Raw genomic sequence first — 22,887 nt, 5'->3', positions numbered from 1 at the left:
TATGTGAATTTACAGGTGATATTTGTGTTGTTTGCTTACAGCTGTGAGGAAGTTGACAAGCAGCCCTCGACTGGGAACTGCAGCAATAACAACGAAAGGAGCGTCTCTTCCCCTTGTCATAGCAATTCAAAGGATGAAGCTGCAAACGCATTGGATGGATTTAGTGCAGTCAATAGTAGCATTGATGCAGAATGTTAACGTTAGCATTGCCTGCAAAAAAGTAAACAAACAGCTGCACTTTTGCACAAGTAACTTAATTAGCTGACAATAGGTTTTGTACCATTAGACTAATAATTTGAAGATTTCAGTAGGTGCTTGCTGTACACATGCTGTCTACCGGTGTGAAAGTTTGAAGGGAGGCACAACTGTCTTTCAATTAATCTTATAGTATGTCTGCACTTAAACTTTTCAGTGGTGCTCAATACATCTGTCACTTGTCATCACAAAACTGAACAATGACATTTAACCTTGAATTTTAGGGGGCTTTTTATAATGCTATCGTCCTTACTATGATACCAAATAAAATGCCCATGCACCCATCATTCATTCCTTTAAGGATGCTTTTGGACAATGAATGTGATCAATTTGAAGGTATAAGGAGTAGATGAGAAAAATGGAACTGGCACCTCTTCTACTGTTAACTTTCCTTGCGTTTTTAATCAGAATTACTGAATTTGCTTGACTGCAATCTCTAAACTGCATTGTTTTCTATAAGAATTAAGAGTTAATTTACCTTATTGTACTATTCAAAATATATGAACATTACATTAGAATCATAAATTAAATATATAACTAATGCTCATTGTATAAATTTATAAGCAAAAGTAAATAAATTAGAAAAAATGAAAACCAGAGTAACATAATTCTATATCCACAACACTTAGATTTCTAATTGCAGAATCAGGATTTGAGTGTGGCGGGCCAATAAAGATAACACTGTTTGGATGAATTTATGTATGTTGTGACTTTGTTTGATTAAATTACATGTCAGTACTTCAGACAGATACTGTATATGATAAGTAATGCTGTGTACTGTACATAATTTAACAACAGTTTTCTTGCACACTTTGCATTTTATGCTGCATCACACTGTATGAATATACTGTTTGTAACATCATTCGGACCAACAACAAGTTAATAAAAAAATATTTTTCCCCTGCGCAATTTCTTCTTAGAATGTGCGTTTTTAGTCCAGTTTCTTTTCTAGCTTTCTAGTTGGCTTTATTTACAGAAATGTTTTTCATCCACTAAATGGGTACTGTCATTGGTTGCGGTGGGTCACCTAAGCGATTGACAGTGATATTTATCCCTGTATTTATTGACGACCATCTCAATAACTCTGCTTTCACATATGCACTAGTTACACCAAGGGACCTCCCCTCCTTGTGTGTCATCAATAAAATTAAATAGAAAAAAAAACTGCATCACAACACCATAAAGGTTGAGAAATGCTGATTTACAGCGTACTGCACAATACAACAGAACTTAGAAATTTTCAAATTTCATCACTAGCAATGCTTGTTATGTCTGTCAAGTTTAATATTACACATTTGTCACAACACTGTAACAGTATACAGTAAACATATAGGTATATTGCAGGCATTAAGGGGTGGGTTCACAACCTTAATGTTTATCCCGTGGCAACTTTTCGAAAGTAAATTTGCCCCTACCGTGTTTTGTTCAAGAATTTGATTTCATACTTCTACCGTAATAAAGTAATTGACAAATGGGAAATTTTAAGATACGGTTTTTAACATTATAATTTTAAGTTCAAAAGACAATAATCATAGCACATAATAATGTTATTTCACTTACTTAAAAACAACTTATAATGAGCAGATACCAGTATTCCAAAATGAAACATACCAATTTGATTAGAAAACATCAGTAAGTGAGACGCTTGTTCTTGCTTTTCACCTCCTAATTTGGAAATTCTTGGTGCAGTTGTTGAAAAAGGAAGTCTCATGTCATCTTTAGGAACTAATCAAGTTCTTTGCGACTTCTTTAAGCAAATGTGCCCCCCTGAGTAGGAGAAATGCACTTCCAGGGGGTAAACTTTCCCCTGGTTGAGAACCCCTGAATTAAGGGGTTAATGCAGTTGAGTCCCACTACAAGAACAAATGTAGCTTTTATGTTTCAGTTTAGTAGTACCGGTGTATTATGAATGACCTACTAACACATTGTTGAGATAATATGGGTAGAAGTCAACTGAAAAAACTGAGTTAGTCAAGGTACAGACCACTTGAAACTCATGTTCTCTTTCTTTGTTTCACTTTGAATCATTCTAATGATGCACTATAGGAGATATTTTCTAAGTGTATGCCAAGTTTGATGGTTTATGCTACTGATTTGAAGACTTGAATGGCTGTTGCTGTTACTGTATGTGGTGCTTCCATTTCTTGTTACCCACTACTGGACTGTTCATTGCAACTTGTCAATTACCTTAGGTTTTTGTTTCCTTTTTTAAAAACTAGCTAATAAATTTTGCCCATTTCACTGCTGTTTTGTGTGTTCTTTTTGGATTTTGTGACTATTATTCTTTAAGATAGGAAATAAAACTGATTTGAGGTTTACACTAAGTCTTAGAACAAGTGGATAAAAAAATAATGAAATTGTTGAGTTTTTCAACATATTTGAACAGGCAAACATTAGAGTAAAGTAATATACTTGAAAAAAATGCTTCTTTAATAATTTATTCAACAAAAATATCAATAGATGTAATGGTATCTTGGGGAAAAAGTAAGTACACTCTTGGCATCAGAAGCTAGTGTTGCCTCCTTTACCAGAAATGACTTCTTGTAGGTGTTTTGCATCACTTGCCACCAGTCCCTGCCATCAACTATGTGAAATATGTGAACACTCTTCCATGAAAAATTTCCTTCAGGTGCAAGACTGTTTTCTTGGCCAAAACATTTTAATGGGATTCAAATCAGAGCCTTGACTATGTCAGTCCATAACCCTCCATTTCTTTTTGAGATATTCCTTGGTGAAATTGCTAGTGTGATTCAAATCAAATCTGGATCAACTTTAACTTTTGGACAGATGGGCCCACATTCTCCTCAAAAACACTTTTGATATGATGCAGAATTCACTGTTGACTACATGATTGCAAGCTGCCCAGGCTCTGAGGCAGCAAAACAACCTCAAGACATCACATCTTCACCACCATGCTTTACAGTTAGTATGAGGTTCTTCTCCTGAAATACTGTCTTCCGTTTCAGTCATATATGTTTACTATTACTGTGGCCAAACACATCTAGTTTGAACTCCTTTGTCCAGAGCACACTGCTCCAGAAGTCCTAGTATTTTCTAGATGTTCAATGACAAACTGTAGTCTTGCTCTAATGTTCTCCTTACAAAACAAAGGCTTTTTGTTGGGACACCTTTCATGCAGTTCACATTTGTGCTATCTCCTTCTGATTGTAGATGCATGCATTTTGACATCAGATTTTGCAAGAGTTATATTTAGATCCTACAGTGAAATTTTGGGGCTCTTTGAGATGTCTTTTAGTATAAAATGGTCAGCTCTTGGACTGAACTTTGTGGCCCAACCAGTCCTGGACAGATTAGAAGTTGTCTGAAATCTGGGCCCTTGTAGATGATTTGTCTAACAATAGAATGTTTGATTTCAAATAATTTGGTGATCCTTTTAAAACCTTTGCCAGACTCATAGGAATCCACAACCTGCTTTCTGAGGGTCTTAGAGAACTCTTTTGATCTTGTCATGATGACACCAAAAACATGTTTAGAGCAAAGATAACACGTGTGTCTAGATATTTTGCAGTTAAAATTAAATAGCTTACACCTGCATACTTCCTAAGGAGGTTCTAATCATTGGCACTACAATATATGGATTGGAAGTGGTGATCAGCTTGGAGGTGTACTTACTTTTTCCATGTGACAAATCTGCATTTTTGTTAATTTGGATTATGAGAATGCAGCATGTCATTTTTGTATTATTTCTTCAGGTATATCACCTTTATCCGTAGGCACTATCTGCATGAAGACCTAATGTTTGCCAGTTCAGATGTGTTGAAAAAGTCAGTTTCCATTGGGTGTACTTAGTTTTTCACATGATTAGAAGTCCATACACTAAGCTCATGTGGACTCAGTTTCTCCTTGTACTTATGATATCAGCCTCCTATATTGACTGCCAAGCAAAATTATTCAAACCCTTGACCTTATTTCTAATTGTATATCCTCCTCTTAGCCATTCATTCTTAAATCCATTCTAAAATGCCACAACTTTAATCAATCTTTCATCAACTGTGGTACTGTGATCCAGAGCAGATGACATTAGACAGTGCCCAAATTTCCCTGGATGTTTCGACCCCAAACCGTGACACTGTCCGATTGGTGTGTCATCAGTTGTGACTGGACTACTGCCCAGAAGCTTCTGCCCTGCAGTCCATCTCATCCCTTTTGTGCTATAAGCAGCAGGAGCCTCTTTCTGATGCCTCTCCAATTCAGCGAGCAGCTGTTTCTTTCCTTGATATCCCAGGACAGTGACATTAACAGCATCGACTTTGGAGGGAACCCTCTACAGCTCACCTTGACAGGAAACAGCCACACTTGCCACCCTTTAGCACCTATAGTGGCTTTCCTAACGTGGGCTTCATTGCACCCATCCTCAGAAGGGACAATCAGTTTTGTCAGGATGACCTTCCGCACCTACTCAGACCAAATGACAATGTCAGGCCTTAAGGATATTAGGACAATTGATGGGAACTTGCAGCATCCTTGCCAGGTCTACACTCATCTGCCACCCTTGTTCCTTCAGGAAAATTATGCTTTTTGTGTTTTTTGTAGAAGATGGCCTCTCCCCACCCTAATGAACTGAACAGATGGTGCTGGTGTCTCATGTGTTCACTAAGGCTTCTATCTTACCTGCTTCACGACGTCTGCTAGAACCATGAGCACTTTGTCTTACAACCACCTGTTGCAATCTCCTGGAACATCTTGATGTCCCTTTCATTACACCAGTAGCATGCTCAAATTGAAGGAACAAACATTAATTTAACTGTACTCTGTGCATGAGACACTAATGATCCTACAAATCCCTATTAATGTATCTGGAGTACTTGGATCTGTATTGTCTGTCTGCATTCAATCCATCCTTGAGACTAAGGATAGAAAGAATGAGCATTCTGGATGAAAAAAGCCAGCTAATGAACCCACTCCCACGAGTCCAATGGATGCATGGCAAGGAGACAAGGCAGTTTAAAATGTGTATGGTCCTGTGAAATGATAATCTGTAAGAAATGATGAATGAAATGGATAAGCAAAGCACAAGCCTGTCCTCTTTCATCTTACTCATTCCTACTAAGTGCCTATACCATTTGATGTCAAATATATTTTCTATGGATGGCTTTAAAATAGCTCTCTAAATGCCAGGCAGAACATGGAGATCATTTGGAAAAATACTTAAAAGATTTCTCAGCATTGATGTTTGCTTTTGGCACATTTGTACTGTACATGTTCACATTTCGCAAAATATCATGTACTCCTGAATGAGCCGACTCTATTGAGAACAGCATCTAGGCATTGGAAACAGAACCAAAATTAGTATTAGTCGGCATAGATATTTGTTTCTAAGCCAAAGTACACTTCAAATGAGCCAGGCATTACAAGTTTCTGTCTGGCTTTAACACTCCACTCGGCCTCTACTAAATATTAAGATGCACAGGAAAAAAAAAATTAAAAAAGCAAAATTTTCAAACAGTGACGATGCTTTGAAATACAACCAGCAACATTAAGATTATATTCACTAATATTTTAAACACAGTTTTCATTGGTCAGAGCCATGAGGATAGTCAAGCAAAACATGTTTTGAATCACCAAATGCCTCTGCAAAATAATAAATTCACAGCACCACTAGGTGGCACATATGGACAAAAAACCTGAAAAAAACAATATAAAACGAACTTCATTCTGCAGCGATATTCAAAGCCTTCATTTTAATAGGAAAGGCTAGAAAGATAATGCGGTTACACCTTACTGTTATTTTTTAACTATATTTTTTAGAAAGCACACCATCCTGATCAGATAGATAGATAGATAGATAGATAGATAGATAGATAGATAGATAGATAGATAGATAGATAGATAGATAAACTTTGTTTATTCCCAGGGAGAAAGTTGGCTTTTTACAGAAGCTATTTAAATAAATAAATCATAAATAGATAGATAAATACATATCTATAGACACTCACTATGGTCTGAACACACACCATTAAAGGTTGGTCACAGACATGCATTTCCCAATTGGGCACTGTCCTGTAAAATATTCAGGTGGGAGTGGGGGGGATGAGTGCTATGTTCAGAAGTCAAAAAAATGAAAAATAAAGAAATCTTGTTTTTTTATTTCTTTTAGACCTTTTATGATCAATTTCACAAAATAAAAGAGCATATGAAATGATGAAACTTATGATATTATGCAGAATATGGATGAAAGGTTGCAGAACCATTTACCTACATTCAGTGGTTTAAAACATGAAGATAAATAAAAACCGCACTAGTACAGTGAGATATGACATGAGCCATCCCTGAATACATAAACTAGCAGAGCACTGTATTATTTATTTTATATCTAGCACAATTAAAACATGAATCCTTATTATGTGTACATTTTAGAACTTTATTATTTCTAATACTAAGGGCATTCCTAAACTAAAGGCTGTATCTTACTCTACCAAAAAATTATTCTCTTCAGTGAACAAAGAAGGCAAGATGGAGAGCCAAAGTATGTCTTCCAAATTATAAAAGGCATCAATAAAGTTTTTCCAGTGAAATGCTTTTAGACAAATAAAAAATTATGTACTTGAGAACTGTTTTGTAAATTAAATGTATGTGCAATTAAGGAAAATGTCAGGAACAACTTCTTCACACAAAAGATTTTGAGAATCTACAAAGAAATACTGAGTCATACAGCTGAAGTAAAAGTCCTGGCAACTAATAAAAAGTGCTGAGGTGATATCCTGAGTGAACTTTAACATAAGCTATCTAACAAAAGCATAATGGCCAAATTTGTCTAACTTCTTATATTGCAAATTGATGGTGTAATGTATCAAACATGAGAAGAACCACTACCATTATGTGAGAAATACTGCATGATCTGAATAAACTGTCAGTACAGATACTGAGATTACAGTAAAAAATACAGGAAATGTCAAAGAGCTACAAGTCAGATTCACTTGTGACTCTAAATTGATATTTCTGCACTACCGTTGACTGGAAGACTGTCCGGGATTGGTTCCTGCCTTGTTCTGAATGCTGCTTTTTGGTAAGGTAAGGTATGGTGGTGGCAGCATCATACGATTGGGGTCATTCTCAATGGCAGGGACAGGGAGACTGGTCAGAATTGAGGGAAGGATGAAAAACAGAGAGATGTCCTTAGACAAAACCTGCTCTAGATGGCACATGACCTCAGACTGGGGTGACGGTTCACCTTTCAGCATGACAATGACCCTAACCATACAGTCAAGGCGATTTTGAAGGTGGTTTGGCACAAGTCTCTGACCGTTCTTTAATGCCTTGGTCAATGTCCAGACTTAAGTATAGAATATCTATGGACAGACTGAAAGATGGCATTTTACAGAAGCTTCCCGTCCAATCTGACCAGGCTTGAGAGAATCTGCTAGGAAGAATGGGATGGACTGCCCAAATCCAGGTGTGCAAAGGTTGTGGAGGCTTACTCAAGAAGTCTCAAAGCTATAATTGTTGTTAAAGTAGCTTCAACAAAGTCCTGAATTAGGCAATATTTATACAGTGGCAACCCCTAACAGGAGCACCACAAAGAAGAAGTCTTTGATCTTAAATAAATTTGTAAGCCTTTCAGAAAACATTCGTTCATTTTGTTATTATCGGTTACTGAATGGAGAGGGATGAGCAAAAAGAAAAAGAAATCATAGTGAAAAATGTTACAATACAATAAAACAGAGAAATGCGGTGACAGCATTGCACTTGTTAAAATAGCATGACTCGCGAGTAGCTAACAGATCATATAGCCCAACGCATTAAAGGAGCACTGCCAAACTGTGCACCGCTCTCTTAATTTCTTCAAACGTGACAATCCAATGTAATGGCGTGTCACCGGTCCAATACTTGTGTTTCACAGCATGATGATGGCTTCGTCTTAAAAACGTGTTTTCGATTTGAAAAACAGGAACATCTCGGCCACCGTACGAGAGCTTTTGCTTCACGTCAATTTTTTTTTTGAGTTTGCCGTCATCTAGCGGCGAATGAAATATGCAGACCATTTAAAACTGGGTCATAAACGTCTGTTTTCTTTGCATCTTGTTAAGAAGATATTTGTGACCCGTACTGCACAATATATAGCGTATCTTGAAGTACTCAGCTGAAGCTGGAGGTACCCACTACTGCGTTATTTAACAGCGGTCAAAATAAAAAATACCAATGTGGGCATCTGTAACTTTTTGTTGTCAAGGATCGTCAGTGAAAAGGTATTTTAAGAAGGTTGTCAGTTTTTTTGTTTTGGTTATCATCAACGTGAGAGGACACAAAGGTGTGAATTTTGTATGAATAATTTGTCTAACATCTCAAACCAAGACTCTCAAATACCGGCTACGTTTTCCATATAAAGCGCATGACAATCGAGTCATCGTGTCTGTTGACTGTCCGGGGATGGATGCACATTCTAAGAAAACCTTTATGTACTCAGTCTGAAAAGAAAACTGCAATACTAACAAACGAGGCAAATAAACTAAGCTGCTGTTCACGCAAGTGTCATTTTTTTTGGCGATCAATAAAGTACTCACTTCTGTATTTTAGGCGCCACAATTTGAACGCTTCGTCTGCCATAAAACTAAACTCACTTACTGTCTGTCAGCCACGTATAAATAAAGCTATGCTATTGTAGCCAACCCGGACTAAACCAACTACGTGGTCACTTAAATATTCCGCAGGGTAAGGAGAAAGCCAATTAAAAACATGTTGCTTTTTAAATTAATTCTTATAGAAAAATATCATATATTTATTTTTTCTTTTCCAAGATATACGTTGCGAGGGAACATTATATTAATTTTACTAACCCCCTTATTGTTCTGCTGGTCGCTCGATCCACACTTTCTGGCATCATGGCGTCTCAATATTACCAGGAGATGCAAGAAATTTTCAGAAATTACAGCAAAAGCCGCGAGTTTCCTGCTCACACAGCAAAGGTGCATTCAGTCGCATGGAGTTGCGACGGGAAGAGATTGGCGTCAGGTTCCTTCGATAAAACCGCCAGCGTATTTGTATTGGAAAAAGACCGCCTGGTAAGAGTCATTAGTGGCAAGGAGTAGTCAGTTCATTCATTTACTCTGCTGTAGAGTGCTTAATCGGCGGTGTCCGAGTGAATAGCGGTTAAGTGTGTACACACTGCAGATAGATTAATACCATTATATATTTATCTGACGGGAGCCCGGGTTCGGTTAGCCTTTTATGTTTTAACCTTCGCAAAGCTGTCATTTATTTTATATTCACATGTAACAATTCACTTATTTTGCAGACTTGAGTCCACTGAAAACAAAAACTGCTAAATTATTGTTACTCAATTCTAGTAAATAGTGGACAGAATTAAATGGGCTGCCTAAACTGAAGAGGCACTTTTTAATTCGAAGCAGTGTTGCCAACCAAATCAACCAGCACATGTCCTTTTCTAACCAGAAATGATGATCAGTACCGAGTTTGGACCCGATTCAGAAACAATGTCCAATTCTAGCAGCTTAGACTGGTATGATCCTGCGTGCAAATTTAGACAATGCAGTCCTATGTATGCATCCCCCATTTTGATCTGGAAAATGTATCTAGTGTGGGTTTGGAGACCACAAGAAAAACCCAAATAGTAAAATGCTTTTCAGGTTAACCAAGATAGATAGGTAATAATTTTATTTGTCCACAAGGGGAAATTAAAATTTCCCAGATGCTCAAGAAAAATAAAGCAAATCACCATATCCCAATCACACACATGAACTTCTGATTTGGATAATCATAAAAAGCAAGCATGCTTGTTCCTGTTTGCTAAATGATAGTCCACAATCTACATTTATTAGCAGCATTTATTGGCAACTTATTCCTTGTGTCTGTATTGGTTCATGAGAAGAGAGTGTAACAGATGTTTGTATGAAATTATAATCGTTGGCTGCATGCACCCCTGTATTTTTGTTGAAGAGCTAACTTAAAGTAACAGCGTGCATCTACCCAGCTTGTTTGTTAATAATTTTGAAAAGGTTATCTGTTCGTTTAAGATGAAAACCATAAAGTCCCCCTGCCTTTCTTCATAGCTTATACCCTTTAGTTCTGGAAGCAGCCTTTTTAGAGTCCCGTGGACCTTCTCTTGTGTGATTATGTTTGCGTCCTTGTTACATGGAGACCCGCATAACACATGCTGTTTTTGATGAGGCATCAAAGGTGTGTTGTATCTTAAGGAAAACCTCTGTTTACTTGTACTCTGGAGCCCGCCATCCTAGAAGCATTCTTGTTTTTCTAAGATGAATGTTGTCTTTGTTGAGTCCTAGAACTTGAGTCTTTTACAAAAGGTGTGGTTTCATATTTTAGCCCGCAGTTGTATCATGTAATTATTGGGGGGGGGGGGTTATCAGACTTGAGGCAGGCAATCTTTCCAAAATCTTTGTAGCAAGCTTGGTTACATTTTGTAACTCTTTGATCCATCTTCTTTGACAATCTTCAGTACTATCAGTTGTAATTGATCAAGTTATTTTACAGATCTAATCAAAGATACACCCTGTAGGCTTGTAAACAAACTCAGTTTTTGCTCATGCAGAACATTCTTTGTAAATAAATTGGATCAAAATGTTACACTGCCATTTTGCTTAAAGGGGTCCTAGTGCAGGGCCTGTTGTGGAGTTACATGGGCTGAGGTACAAAAACTAGTGGTTACATTCGCAAAATGTGGGATTCACAAGTTTATAGTTCTAAAATGCCCCTCTGGTCCTTTTTATTCTTTACTCTCTATATTTCTCAAGCCTGATCCATGTACTGGACTGTGGAGACTTACAGGTTTTCCTTTGAAAATGTCTTTGAGAGATTGACTACTTGGATCAGTACATCTTTCATTAGGTGTCAGAGTGCCACAAAGGTAATCCATCAGACAGCAGTAGAAAGATCTTTAGCTTTATCTGTGTCCTGATTGTTGGTGGAAGACCTATGTTCTAACACATCTCTGTGGCCTTTCAGTGATTGGAATGCAACTGTCATTGTACTTTGAATTGATGATCATCCTACGGTATGTGGCTGACTTAAAGTCAGTGCTAGTTCTTCCAGTTTCTGTGTTTCATGAAGCTTATTGCTTCTAACAGCAGACTTGCTGGAAAAAAACACAAAAACAGAACTTGCTCTAAAGTCATCACTGAATTTGTTTAGTCAGTCAGTGAGCTGTACAGTGCGCTGAAATTAACTTTGAATTGAATGCTTGTCTGCATTTTTAAACAACTCCCTGGTAGCAACCTGTCATAACAGCAGTTCCATCTGTACAAACTGCTACTCTGTTGCTTACATTTATTTATCTTTTCTTCTTGAACATCCATGCCCTTACATTCAAAATCTATGAGTTTCTACTTGTTTTTGTTCTATATACCCTACATTAGTAATAAGCCACTTCATGAATCAACAGATACTTGGAACAGTAGTTATTAAGGAAACAACATGTGTTGTCTTTAAAACCACTTTCTACCTCTTCAAGGAATGGCTTGGTACATTTCTGACAAACCTTTTATGATTCATGTAGTCTTCAAATGTTACTTTATCAGTTTTAAGCTTTTTCAAAAAAGCACATGCTGTTTTCTTCAAAAACCTCTGAAGTTCAATGAAATATGAATTTGACATTTCTGTCTGTGTAACAATATATGCAGTTTATTTCTTCATCACATTGTGTGTGAGCAACTTTGATAGCAGTAGCCTTTTCTTTCTTAGCCTGTTCTGCCTTTCCCTTTGTTTTAAATGCTGCGTTAGTGTAGCAGTATTTGAGTGCTTGATTAACATAAATGTGAATTAATGTACGTTGACAGTTAAATCTTGCACTACTATACTTGCTGCAAAACTGAACAACTCATTTCTCCATTTTTCATTTCAAGCCATGGATGTACTTTTAACTAATTTTCCCTAAAGTTATCATTGTGCATTTTTAATTGTGTATTTTATATTTGTATCATTTAAAGTAATTTGATTTTTCAAAATCAGACATTTTTTTCTTTCAGATCCTCATATTTCTTTATTTCATACCATCAGTCCAATTTTGTATTAAATTGTTTGCTATCAATCAATTGTATACTTTTATTAGCAAAATGACAAATGAGTGTCTTATGTTGTCAGAACATAATCACAAGTTATTGCATATTCACAGTGCCAGATGCTGGGAATATTCTTTTAAACCGTGACAGAGTGTGTAAGAATAGGTCAGATTAATCCAAGAAAATTGATCCAACGTGTTCACTCAGTCTGTGAATTGTAATTGCAGTTCAATTTCAGGCCAAGGTCAGAAACCAAGTAGCAATTATCATTGGTCAGATCAAATGGAGCAAAACTAAATACATTCAGTAAACAGTCCTAAGTCATTTGCCTAAAATGTTTTATTTGTGTGTTCCAAGATTTTATTTTTGTGCTGTTTATAGCCTAAAACTCAGAAGTTCCTAAAGTGGAGATCATACCTAAATTTGATGTCGTATACCAAATGTGCTTGTGTCCTTGTAAACAGATGAAACGGACAGTTAAAGCCAGGGACATCACCAATACACGAAGATAGCAACATCAGAACAATTAAAGAATTAAATAAATTTTAAGTAACAGACTGCCCACAGTTAAAAAATTGGCTTGACAAAAATGTTAAACATGACAGAGAGAAATACTTAACAATAAATAATGTGTGGAAAATTATTACATTTATACAAATGTGGGATATCCACACTACCAAGCTGAAATTCAGACCCTTTAAGATATAAAACTTTTATTTATAGATAGATGCAAATTAGGCACATAAAGTCAAGTCAAACAATATTTTAGACCCTAAAGGAAATTCGTGTACAGAGACATGTTCCTAGATTTCCCCTTATATTGCCCCTAAGATGTATTTTACAAAGATCACAGCTTTCCAAAGGAGATCTTCACATGAGAACATACTGTACATGTGGACAGACTGATGGTATGGGAGCCTCCATCTCACTCATTCTCTGAGCACAGTAGGTGAGGTGGGCAGAAAGAGCATGTGAGGTGCATGTCTTGCCCTTTCTTATCTTGCTGTGCTGGGTATTGAGTCTGAAAGAGTGAGTATATGGGAGGCATGTGTTTCCTGTGTTTTGTATCACTGCATGCAAAGGTGAGCAAGATCATGAGGATATGGGAAAGAGTGTGCCTTGCTCCTTTCTATGGTTCTGTGAATGGGACAGAGCATGATTATGGGAGTTGTATGTCGTTCTCTGATCATAGTGCACAGTGGTGTTTGTTAGAAATCAAGAGTACATGATGGTCATATCTCTCACTATTTTGTGCCACTTTGCACTTTGCAGGGCAAAATAAATGGCTGATGGATATGAGGCATACTTTGCTGTTTTGTGCTACTGCATACTATAGTGAGATAGAGTGTGGGAAGACATCATTGGACCATATAAGGAGAAACGCTATCCACTGTGTACTAAATAACTTCATTTATTTCTTTTATGTTCTGTCGCTAGTTTGCATAATAATCAATTTGTGTAAGATATTGTTCTATAGTTCTTTTTGAAACAGAGGAACGATTTAAATTGATCTAATGTAAGTAGAAATGATGCAGCATGACTGATTCAGATGGATTTTATGCACAACCTTATGGCAGTAATGTACTTTTGATTGCTTTGGTAGTACATGCACTTGAAAGGTTTATTGGCTTTTAAAAATGCACCATCAACAAATATTTACATGGCATTCATTTTCAGTTAGTTATTGTTTGAAAAGGTAAAGCATACAGTATGTGGACTGCACTGTGGGGCAATTTTGCAGATAGAGGAAATGGTTAATTGAATATTGTCACAATATGTGTTTTAACATTAACCTCTTTAGTGTTCTTTATAATTCAAAATGTATGTTAAAAAAAATGAAGTTACTTTTAATACTGTTTTTTTAGGTAAAAGAAGATACATACCGTGGCCATGGAGATAGTGTGGATCAGCTGTGTTGGCATCCAAGCAACCCAGACCTCTTTGTTACAGCATCTGGAGACAAGACAATTCGCATCTGGGATGTTCGGACTATAAAATGTGTAACAGCAATTAATACTAAAGGTACATAATTATATAAAAATTAAGTCCTACGTGCTTTTTTTCTGAGAAATAGAAAGGTGACCTGTCTACCTATCTATGAGATGCATTCAGAAAGAAAAGTAAACTGCATACTGTGTCAGTGCAGTTAGCCATGAGATGGTATATACAGGCCAAAAACAAGTACAGTGGAACCTTGGTTCACGACCATAATTCGTTCAAAAACTCTGGTCGTAAACCGATTTGGTCGTGAACTGAAGCAATTTCCCCCATAGGATTGTATGTAAATACAATTAATCCGTTCCAGACCATACGAACTGTATGTAAATGTATATATTTTTTTTAGTTTTTAAGCACAAATATAGTTAATTAAACCATAGAATGCACAGCGTAATAGTAAACTAAATGTAAAAACATTGAATAACACTGAGAAAACCTTGAACAACAGAGAAAACTAACACTGCAATAGTTTGCGCTATAGCGCTACCAACCGCTGGCTAAAAACACTTTTTTTTTTTTTTTTAATGAGTTTTAAGCACAGGGAAAAAATGAACATTTGAAAAATCCGTAATTTAATAAACCACCAAGAAAAGTAACATTGCAACAATGCACACTACGAACTGATCGCTGTAAACAGAAGTGAAAACAAAATCAAGCCCAGTGCATTCTTTAACTGCCTTCCTACCTTAAGCGTCCAGCCCCCTCTCTGTCGCGCTGCCTGTGTGTGTGCGTCTGTCTCTCTCTCTCGCGCTGCCTGTGTGTGTGGTGTTCTCTCTCTCTCTCTCTCTCTCTCTTGTTCACTGCATAGGAAATGCACAGGGAGAGACTGAACATGTACAAACCGAAAGGGAAACTGGCTTGTTCGTATACCAAGTGTGTGGTCATGAACCGAGGCAAAAGTTTGGCGAACTTTTTTGTCGTAAACCGATTTGTACGTGTACCGAGACGTTCGTGAACCAAGGTTCCACTGTACCACAGTTCAAATGTTTATTCTACAAAAACGTTATAAGATAAAATAAATTTCATTACGACACAAGAAAGGGTATATAAGAGATTTTTTTTCCACTATGTTTTAAAAATGATGTGTTCAAGGTGGTGGCCAATATTAGAGATACACTCTTCGAGAGGATTTCTGAACGCTTGTGTGACTCGTTCAGCCATTTCAAGGGGAATAGCGTCAATTTTGTGGCGAATAGCGTCCTTGAGGGCTTCAAGGTTTTGAGGTCGGTGTGTGCATACCTTTGACTTGAGATAGCCCCACAAGAAGAAATCACACGGAGCAAGATCAGGTGAATGAGAAGGCCACCCGACAACTCCGCGCAGGGAGATCAGCTTCCCCGGAAACATCTCCCACACAACTTGCATGGATCTCTGCACTGTATGAGCTGTTTCTCCATCCTGTTGAAACCAAGCATCCTCCACATCCATATATTCCAGTTGGGGCCACAAAAAGTTCTCTAGCATTTCAATGTAATGTTCTGAAAAGACGCACCAAACTGTAACACGCTCACTGTGTAGGGGTCTCTGATGAAGTTCATGAGGCTTGGGTCCAGCCAAAAAGTGAACGTTTTGCTTATTTACGCAACCATTCAAATGGAAATGTGCCTCGTCGCTGCACATGACGATGGCATCTCGTTGAATGGGTTGCAGAATGTTCGTGCACAATTCTCTATGGCTCTCCAGTGAGTTCCTGCCCTACCATCATTTTGTTTCCTCCTCAAAGACTTGTTGGAATGCCTAAGGCAGAAGCATGGTTGCACGCTGAACGTCTAGGAGACTGCAGTTTTGATGCCCTTACAGCTTGGATGTTTTTAGGCGTTCGTAGAGTCCAAGGATGAAGTTGAGATTTTCTGCTGTACCCGTCTGTCTAGTAGGAATGCCGAAATGCGTTCAGAAGGCTCATTGTGTAGTGATGATGGATTTGTTGTTTTTGAAGAATGCTTCAACAGTGAAAGCACGGTGCGCACCAGACCAAGGCATATTGCCAACTGAAAACTACAAAGGATTGCCTATCAAAGGACCCCCAAACCAACCCACTCGGCTGCCTCTACCTCACGCAATGACCTTGAGAAATGTGGTAGTTAATTTTGGCTCACCTTGTATTAACCAAACAGTCATTTAATGCATTGGATAACACCTAAGATGTTCAACAAGATTTATAAGACCATGGTCAGTGTCTACTATTGTAATGTCACGTACTAAGCACTGGCTTAGTAAAATCTTTACTAATAGTTTTAACATGCTAAAAAATTTTTAAAAAAGAGTGTTATCAACACTAACTCCTTTCACATGCTTAGCATATCAGTGTGGGTCTCACTGACTTTTAACAAGACCTCTCAGTGTTTATCCGCTGCTCCATAGTTGATCTAGACTTACTGCTCCACATCTGTTCATACTGCTCAATGCACTTCACTGGAAGATGCACTTTTTACAGTTAAGAATGAATTAATACAGATCTGTTCCATTTCCAGTTCTTGAGCACATTAATTAAAGTTGTTCCATTAAAAAAAAAAATGGTTAATACCTGTTACCTAAGTAGCTATACTTGAAGTTAGACCCACCATAGAAGCAAAATGTACTGGATAATGAAGATAGTTATGTGCTCTTTTTGTTATAGCTAATAATATGCTGCCTGATGGAGCCAGTGCAATACAATGGGTAAAGTATAGCGAGTTCAGGCGCAATCTCACTCCTTCAAACTCCATTCTGTTTTGGTAGATAAAACATGAGACATCACATAGATCTTCAGTTTGTGAGGTCCAAAACACCCACATTCCTTATTCGTTCTTGCTGCATTATATGCATTGTACTTCAGGATAAGCATTCATTGGTTGTCCGCTCCCATGTACACAGAGCCTATGCCTGTGACTAAAGACAAAATGAAACCTGTTTGATTTTGTCTGAGTGAGTCACTGGGCATGTCACATTATTTGATTGGCTTTGTTAAGATTATGAAAGTAGGAGCTAAAACTGAAAAAATCTGTAAAAATCACATAATGTGATGGCTTTAATACAAGTTATCAATCTTTGACAAACAGTCTTTAGAACACAGAAATTTCTCATCCATATAATAAACAATTCTGAGAATCGGCTCATTTCATTATGAATCAGTATGAATTTTTCAATAGTAAAATTATGTATAGTTATAAGTAATGCTCAGATAACGCAATTTCTCTTGTGGGTGGTTTTATTCTTTTGTGAGTATAGGATATCCCTTTATGTTTCACATGGAGACTGAAAAAATTGTTTTAGTCAGTACTCCCAACCAAACAAATAGTAGGTGCTTTTAACCCTTTGCGGTCGTTAGGCCAGAAAACTGGCCTTAGTAAAAAGTGCGCTATAGGTCGTCAGGCCACCGCTGGTGGCCCTGCAAGTTTCTGACTGATTTGCACAGTCGCCTGGTCGAGAAAAGTGGCCTGTGTTATTCCTACGTGCTTGAAAAAAATAACTGCTGTAATTATTGGCGTTTTTTCAATAATTAATTACGACTAATGTAGCGTGACGTTGAAAATTAAATACGACTGCAAAGGGTTAATTATACAGATCACTGATTCTTACATACCCATTTACGTTCATTTAAATCCTGGTGCATTTATGGCTTTGATTTTTTTTTTTAATTCAATCTATTTATTTATTTATTTCACACTGACAATTTTCAAAGTAAATGGGGGTCTGTGAGTGAGAGAACATGAGCACACAGCACCACATAGAAAAAGTGGAAATCTCCTGCTGCTTATCTGAAGCCTTCTTCTCAATATTAACTAATAGCCAGTTACATGTTCTTAATATTGCCATCCTGATCTGACTTGTATGGGTGACAACCTGAATAGTATGCCATCCTGAAGTCATCAAACTGATTTGGAATAAGCCTTTTTTGTGCCTGATGTATAATTATATATTCCTCATCTTTTGAAAGGAATGTATCAGCCAAAAATGATAGTCTAATTATAGTCTATTCATCAGTCAAGCTTTCACAGTAATAGGAGGGCTAGAAGAATAATTATTTTGACATTATTAGATAAACCTTTGGTTGCCAGTGTTCTCCTATCCTACCAGCTATAACCCATCAGTTGTATGTGTCTTTCATGTGCCATTATTAGGAGGATTTCAATGGCATAGTTTACCGTTTCAAGAAGAGAGAGACAAAAGTACCAGTTGGAGTACAGACATTACAGAAGAATGCCTTTTTTGCATTAGAATAGGTTTTCATATTTTTTCTTGATTGTATTTATTATAAATGTTTGCGATTCTACAAATGTTAAAGCAAAAGTTCATTTGAAAGAAATAATTCCTTACTAAATGTTTAATTTCTTAGGTGAGAATATTAATATTTGCTGGAGTCCTGATGGGCAAACAATTGCTGTGGGGAATAAGGATGACGTTGTCACATTTATTGATGCAAAGACTCATCGATCAAGAGCTGACGAGCAATTTAAGTTTGAAGTGAATGAGATCTCATGGAATAATGATAATGACATGTTTTTCCTAACCAATGGAAATGGCTGTATTAATATCCTGAGGTAACAGCTGTTTTTTAAATTTCTTACATTGTTTTACCCTTACATAAAGCTTGCTCAGCAAAATTATTTTCTTAAATTTAACAAATTGTGAGTTTGCACACAAAACAAAGTTGTAAAATGCAGTTTTAAAGAGAAAAGAGTTCAATGTTTTTGCACAAAAACAGAGAATGTATGCCTGTGTTGGTTATCAGCAAAGCCTTGTCTTGAAATGTATTTGTTACAGCAGTTTTCATTTGAAATAATGAATTTTTAACAGTAGTGATAATCTCTTATAAATAATCAAATGCCATTTCAGCTATCCAGAATTAAAGCCTATCCAGTCAATCAATGCCCATCCCTCCAACTGCATCTGCATCAGATTTGATCCTATGGGAAAATACTTTGCAACTGGCAGTGCTGATGCCCTAGTTAGCCTTTGGGATGTTGAAGAGTTGGTGTGTGTTCGCTGCTTCTCAAGGTGAGGCTGAACCTGCTATCACAATTATTTAATTTCCACCTAAATAAGAAAATACTGCAGAAAAACAATCATTATACTTGAATAAAACATTTTGAAATAAAAAATGTAAAAGCGTCAAGGAAGTGTGGATAATGCATGTGGGCATTTATTAGGCATGTTATTTACATACTGTACACTAAAAGAATTTTCTCTAAAGTGTTTTTTTTGCTTTTTATGTTTAATTTGATTTTTCACTTTTTTATTTCTTTAACTATATGTTTATCTACTTTGTTATGCTTTTTAGACTTGACTGGCCTGTAAGAACTCTGAGTTTTAGTCATGATGGAAAAATGCTGGCCTCTGCATCTGAAGACCATTTTATAGATATTGCAGAAGTGGAAACAGGTAATATGTTTAAGTAGCTGACATAATCCTGGAATTAGAAGCCTATGTACTCACTGTAGTCACATGAGACCCAAACTAATACTTCATAATTTTTGCATCACATTTGGTCAAGAAATATGATGCAGGAATATAATTTTTTGCTTCTTTAAAAAATACACAGACCAACTTACTGTGTTGCAGTAAGATGAAACCTTTAGAATGTTGGTTTAAACAGTAATGTCAAAACTCCACACAGTTCTCTATGTCAAATCACAATGACGTTCATAACAAAAGCTGTAATAATTTAGTGTTTTGTGTAGCAATCATTTTTCATTTACTATTTGTCATAATAGTATTTGTTATTGAAAGAATTTTTTTTTAGTTTTTGAAAGACAGTGAGTCATCTTGTTTTATCAAACTTGAAAAATATTTTGCAATTTTTGTCCTTTTAAACTTTGATAGGATGAATTGTTTATTATTGATTTGGTGCATGTATCCTTAAACTGAATTAAGAATGCTCAGCATGTGGATATTTAAGTGAAAATGTAAAAATTTGAATGCTGTACTTTGATTTAAGCACACTGTTATTGGTTATCCAAAGTTTTTTCCAATCTTGCAAACATTTATAAACCAGCCATGAGACCAAAATGATACAGATGCTGAGCATGATGGGTGTTCTTGGACCTATCATTTTCCTGAGCACTCTTCTTCAGCTTCAGCAAATATTCCTTTAGAAATGCCATTTATTTTCATGGAGGACCAAATAGAAGTAGATACATCACATGCAACTCACCATCTTAAACCATTTGATTGCAATATCCCTCTCTTATCTTTTTATGCTATGCAGTGATCCTTTATTATTAGATATGTAATGAAAGTGTTCATCTTATTTTATTACAGTTTTACAATTTTATTTATTTCCTATTTCTTATATAACCAGTACCACAATGATACATATTCAATGAAAATACACACCCATAACATAACCTGTTGCATAATTTTAAATAAATTCCGTAGTTTAAATCCACATTTGGCTTATTTCATGAGTCATGTTCTTTAGTATGATTAGAATTATGTTTTTTATATCCAGTTTCCTCATCCCTCTCCTTGGGATAAAGCAGATTTAGAAAATGGATGGATGGTATTTTACCTTTAAGATGATGTATAATTGATGTTGTGTTTGGTTTGGCGTGAATTAGGATTTTCCTGAAGGGAGATAATGGCAATAATCAGATGGTAAAGCTAGTAAATTGGGGTATGGTTATATTTAACTTGTTGAAACAAATGTGTTTTGTAGTTTTTATTCTTGGAATTTACTTGAACCAACCAATCAATCCTCAGTGTTTGTATTCTACGCCTGTACACAGTATTTTAAAATGATGCTGAGGTTATGTTTTCTTGAACTGCCACAAGAATCATTTTTTAGTTAGAATTTGGAATTAATTTTTTAGTTAGATTTTTCTCAGTGGTATTTCCCCTTATTAACTGATCTTCTAATTTTATAGGAGAGAAGCTATGGGAAGTACAGTGTGAATCACCAACATTCACAGTGGCCTGGCATCCTAAGAGACCTTTATTGGCATATGCATGTGATGACAAAGATGGAAAATACGACAGTGGTCGAGAGTCTGGGACTGTGAAACTGTTTGGTTTACCCGGTGACTCCTAAGGAGTTGTAATTATCTGTTCTAATGACTGATTTTGTTTACCGTGCCATTTATAATTTGTTCAGTGCACCTTTTTAGCATTTTACAAATGCAAATGAGAGTAACTTTTCTCTTGCAAATACTTCCCAGCGGTTTTCTTTTTACATTTGCAGCATTGGCAACAACATTTTTTTTTCCTTCAGGTTTTTGATGCATCAAAGTAATTTTGTATTTTTATAACCCTGAATCTGCCTAGGTTTTTAATCTTTTCTCATCACTGCAGAGCAGTTTCAGACCACTGAGGAGAAAATTTCAACTGTGTCATTTGAGTGATCATAAATGGAAGTTATCTGATGACTCATGGTTTGGCAGTATGGCACATATGCTGTTGACTTACTTGAATCTCTAAACATAAATGGAATGTTAACACATTTGTTGTTTTTATGCCGTTAAAGATATGGGAGAGAAAGCTCTATGTGCGAATTATAAAAAGAGACATTCATATGGCAGCACATTGCCATGTCCGGTGCAGATCGGTGAGATTTACAGACCAAAAAAAAAATGACATGGTGTTTTTTTCTTCTTCACACCTTATGCATTGCTTCAATTTAATATTCAATTGAAAGATATAATGCTGTTGAAAGAAGACTTTGATGGAAAGTAGTTTTAAAAACAATTGATGCATTGTAGCTCCTTTCAGTTAACTTTAAAGCTGTAATCTAGATTTTAAAATCTGGGCTTTTTGTGCCATGTGTTTCATAGGGCTGGTAACAACAATAATGAAATCACAAAAATAAACTTTATTGTTGTTTGGTTTCATAAATATTAATGTGTGAGCATAATATTGACATTTAATTGAATTCAGGACAGTGGGAACCACATGATAGAGCTGGCCAACCTGTCATTGTTGTAATTAGGTTACTGTTTGTGGTGAAAGATAGTAACACATACATAGTTGTTTCAGTGCAGGTAACCAGTGAGCTCGTATATTGTGACCAGTAGATGGCTCTACAGCTCTGCAAAAGTAAAAAGTCAGAATTTCTCTAAAGAGAACTCCAGGTTTTTATGTAAATCTGAAAGTTTTGTACAATACAGTATTTTTGTTTAATTTGAAAATAAAAGGATTATGAAAATTCCTATTATTCTGTATATGCTGTTATTTTTAAGATCAATACATCAGTTTTTTACTTATGGTATTAGTTTATTAATCTTTAGGTTTTATAGTACCAAGAATACTTTGGTATTTTCTTCTTTGAATGCTTTGATATAAATAGCTTTACCTGCTAACCTGGATGCACATACACCCTGAGACCTTGGAAGCCTTGCAGATCAGCATAATCTTGTATTTTCCAACCTTCTTAAATCGTCACTGCTCCTGGCTTTTTTATATACCAGAAGTGCTTCAAGAAAACCATTCTAATACCGGCAACCAAGCATATGAAGCTCATGGCTAATGTTTCTTTGACTGTGATATCGATAGAAATAAGCATTGTGTTTTGCATTAGTTGCATTATTTATTTATTGCTTCCTAAACTTGCTTTTCAAATGACACCGCCTGGTCAGTAGGTAATCTAAAGGCCTGTAAGTGCTGAGCACTACCTGCCATGCACGATATCACCTGTTTTAGAAAGCTATTAATTGGCAGTGTTTTCCAT

The 22,887-nt window shown here is 36.3% G+C and overlaps 2 protein-coding genes across 4 annotated transcripts in view; both read left to right on the top strand.

Annotated features, from left to right (window-relative positions):
- Window positions 1–2,496, top strand: part of shtn3 (shootin 3) — a 136,892-nt gene extending 134,396 nt beyond the window's left edge. For all 3 annotated transcript variants that reach the window (XM_051933828.1, XM_051933827.1, XM_028812632.2), the window contains one exon: window positions 42–2,496. In XM_051933828.1, coding sequence (XP_051789788.1) covers window positions 42–198 — 157 coding nt within the window. In that variant the 3' untranslated portion in view covers window positions 199–2,496. The remainder of the gene's footprint in view (window positions 1–41) is intronic.
- Window positions 2,497–9,065: 6,569 nt separating this feature from the next.
- thoc3 (THO complex 3) lies at window positions 9,066–22,317 on the top strand. Its single transcript, XM_028812631.2, has 6 exons — window positions 9,066–9,275; window positions 14,114–14,270; window positions 18,562–18,766; window positions 19,062–19,223; window positions 19,507–19,607; window positions 21,092–22,317. Exons 1-6 carry the CDS (start codon window positions 9,096–9,098, stop codon window positions 21,253–21,255), a joined length of 969 nt encoding a protein of 322 aa, XP_028668464.1. The 5' UTR covers window positions 9,066–9,095; the 3' UTR covers window positions 21,256–22,317.
- Window positions 22,318–22,887: the final 570 nt, after the last annotated feature.

The sequence above is a fragment of the Erpetoichthys calabaricus genome, chromosome 11 (assembly GCF_900747795.2).
Source record: "Erpetoichthys calabaricus chromosome 11, fErpCal1.3, whole genome shotgun sequence".
Classification (NCBI taxonomy): Eukaryota; Metazoa; Chordata; class Cladistia; order Polypteriformes; family Polypteridae; genus Erpetoichthys; species Erpetoichthys calabaricus.
The sequence above is the reverse complement of the archived record's forward strand: the minus strand, read 5'-3'. Positions and strand labels throughout refer to the sequence as shown.

Excerpts from the sequence above, each read along its gene's own strand:
- thoc3 (XM_028812631.2), top strand. The coding sequence starts at position 9,096 with ATGGCGTCTCAATATTACCAGGAGATGCAAGAAATTTTCAGAAATTAC. Across the intron at positions 14,271-18,561 it reads AACAGCAATTAATACTAAAG|GTGAGAATATTAATATTTGC; the intron begins GTACATAATTAT and ends TTAATTTCTTAG. Across the intron at positions 19,608-21,091 it reads TATTGCAGAAGTGGAAACAG|GAGAGAAGCTATGGGAAGTA; the intron begins GTAATATGTTTA and ends CTAATTTTATAG.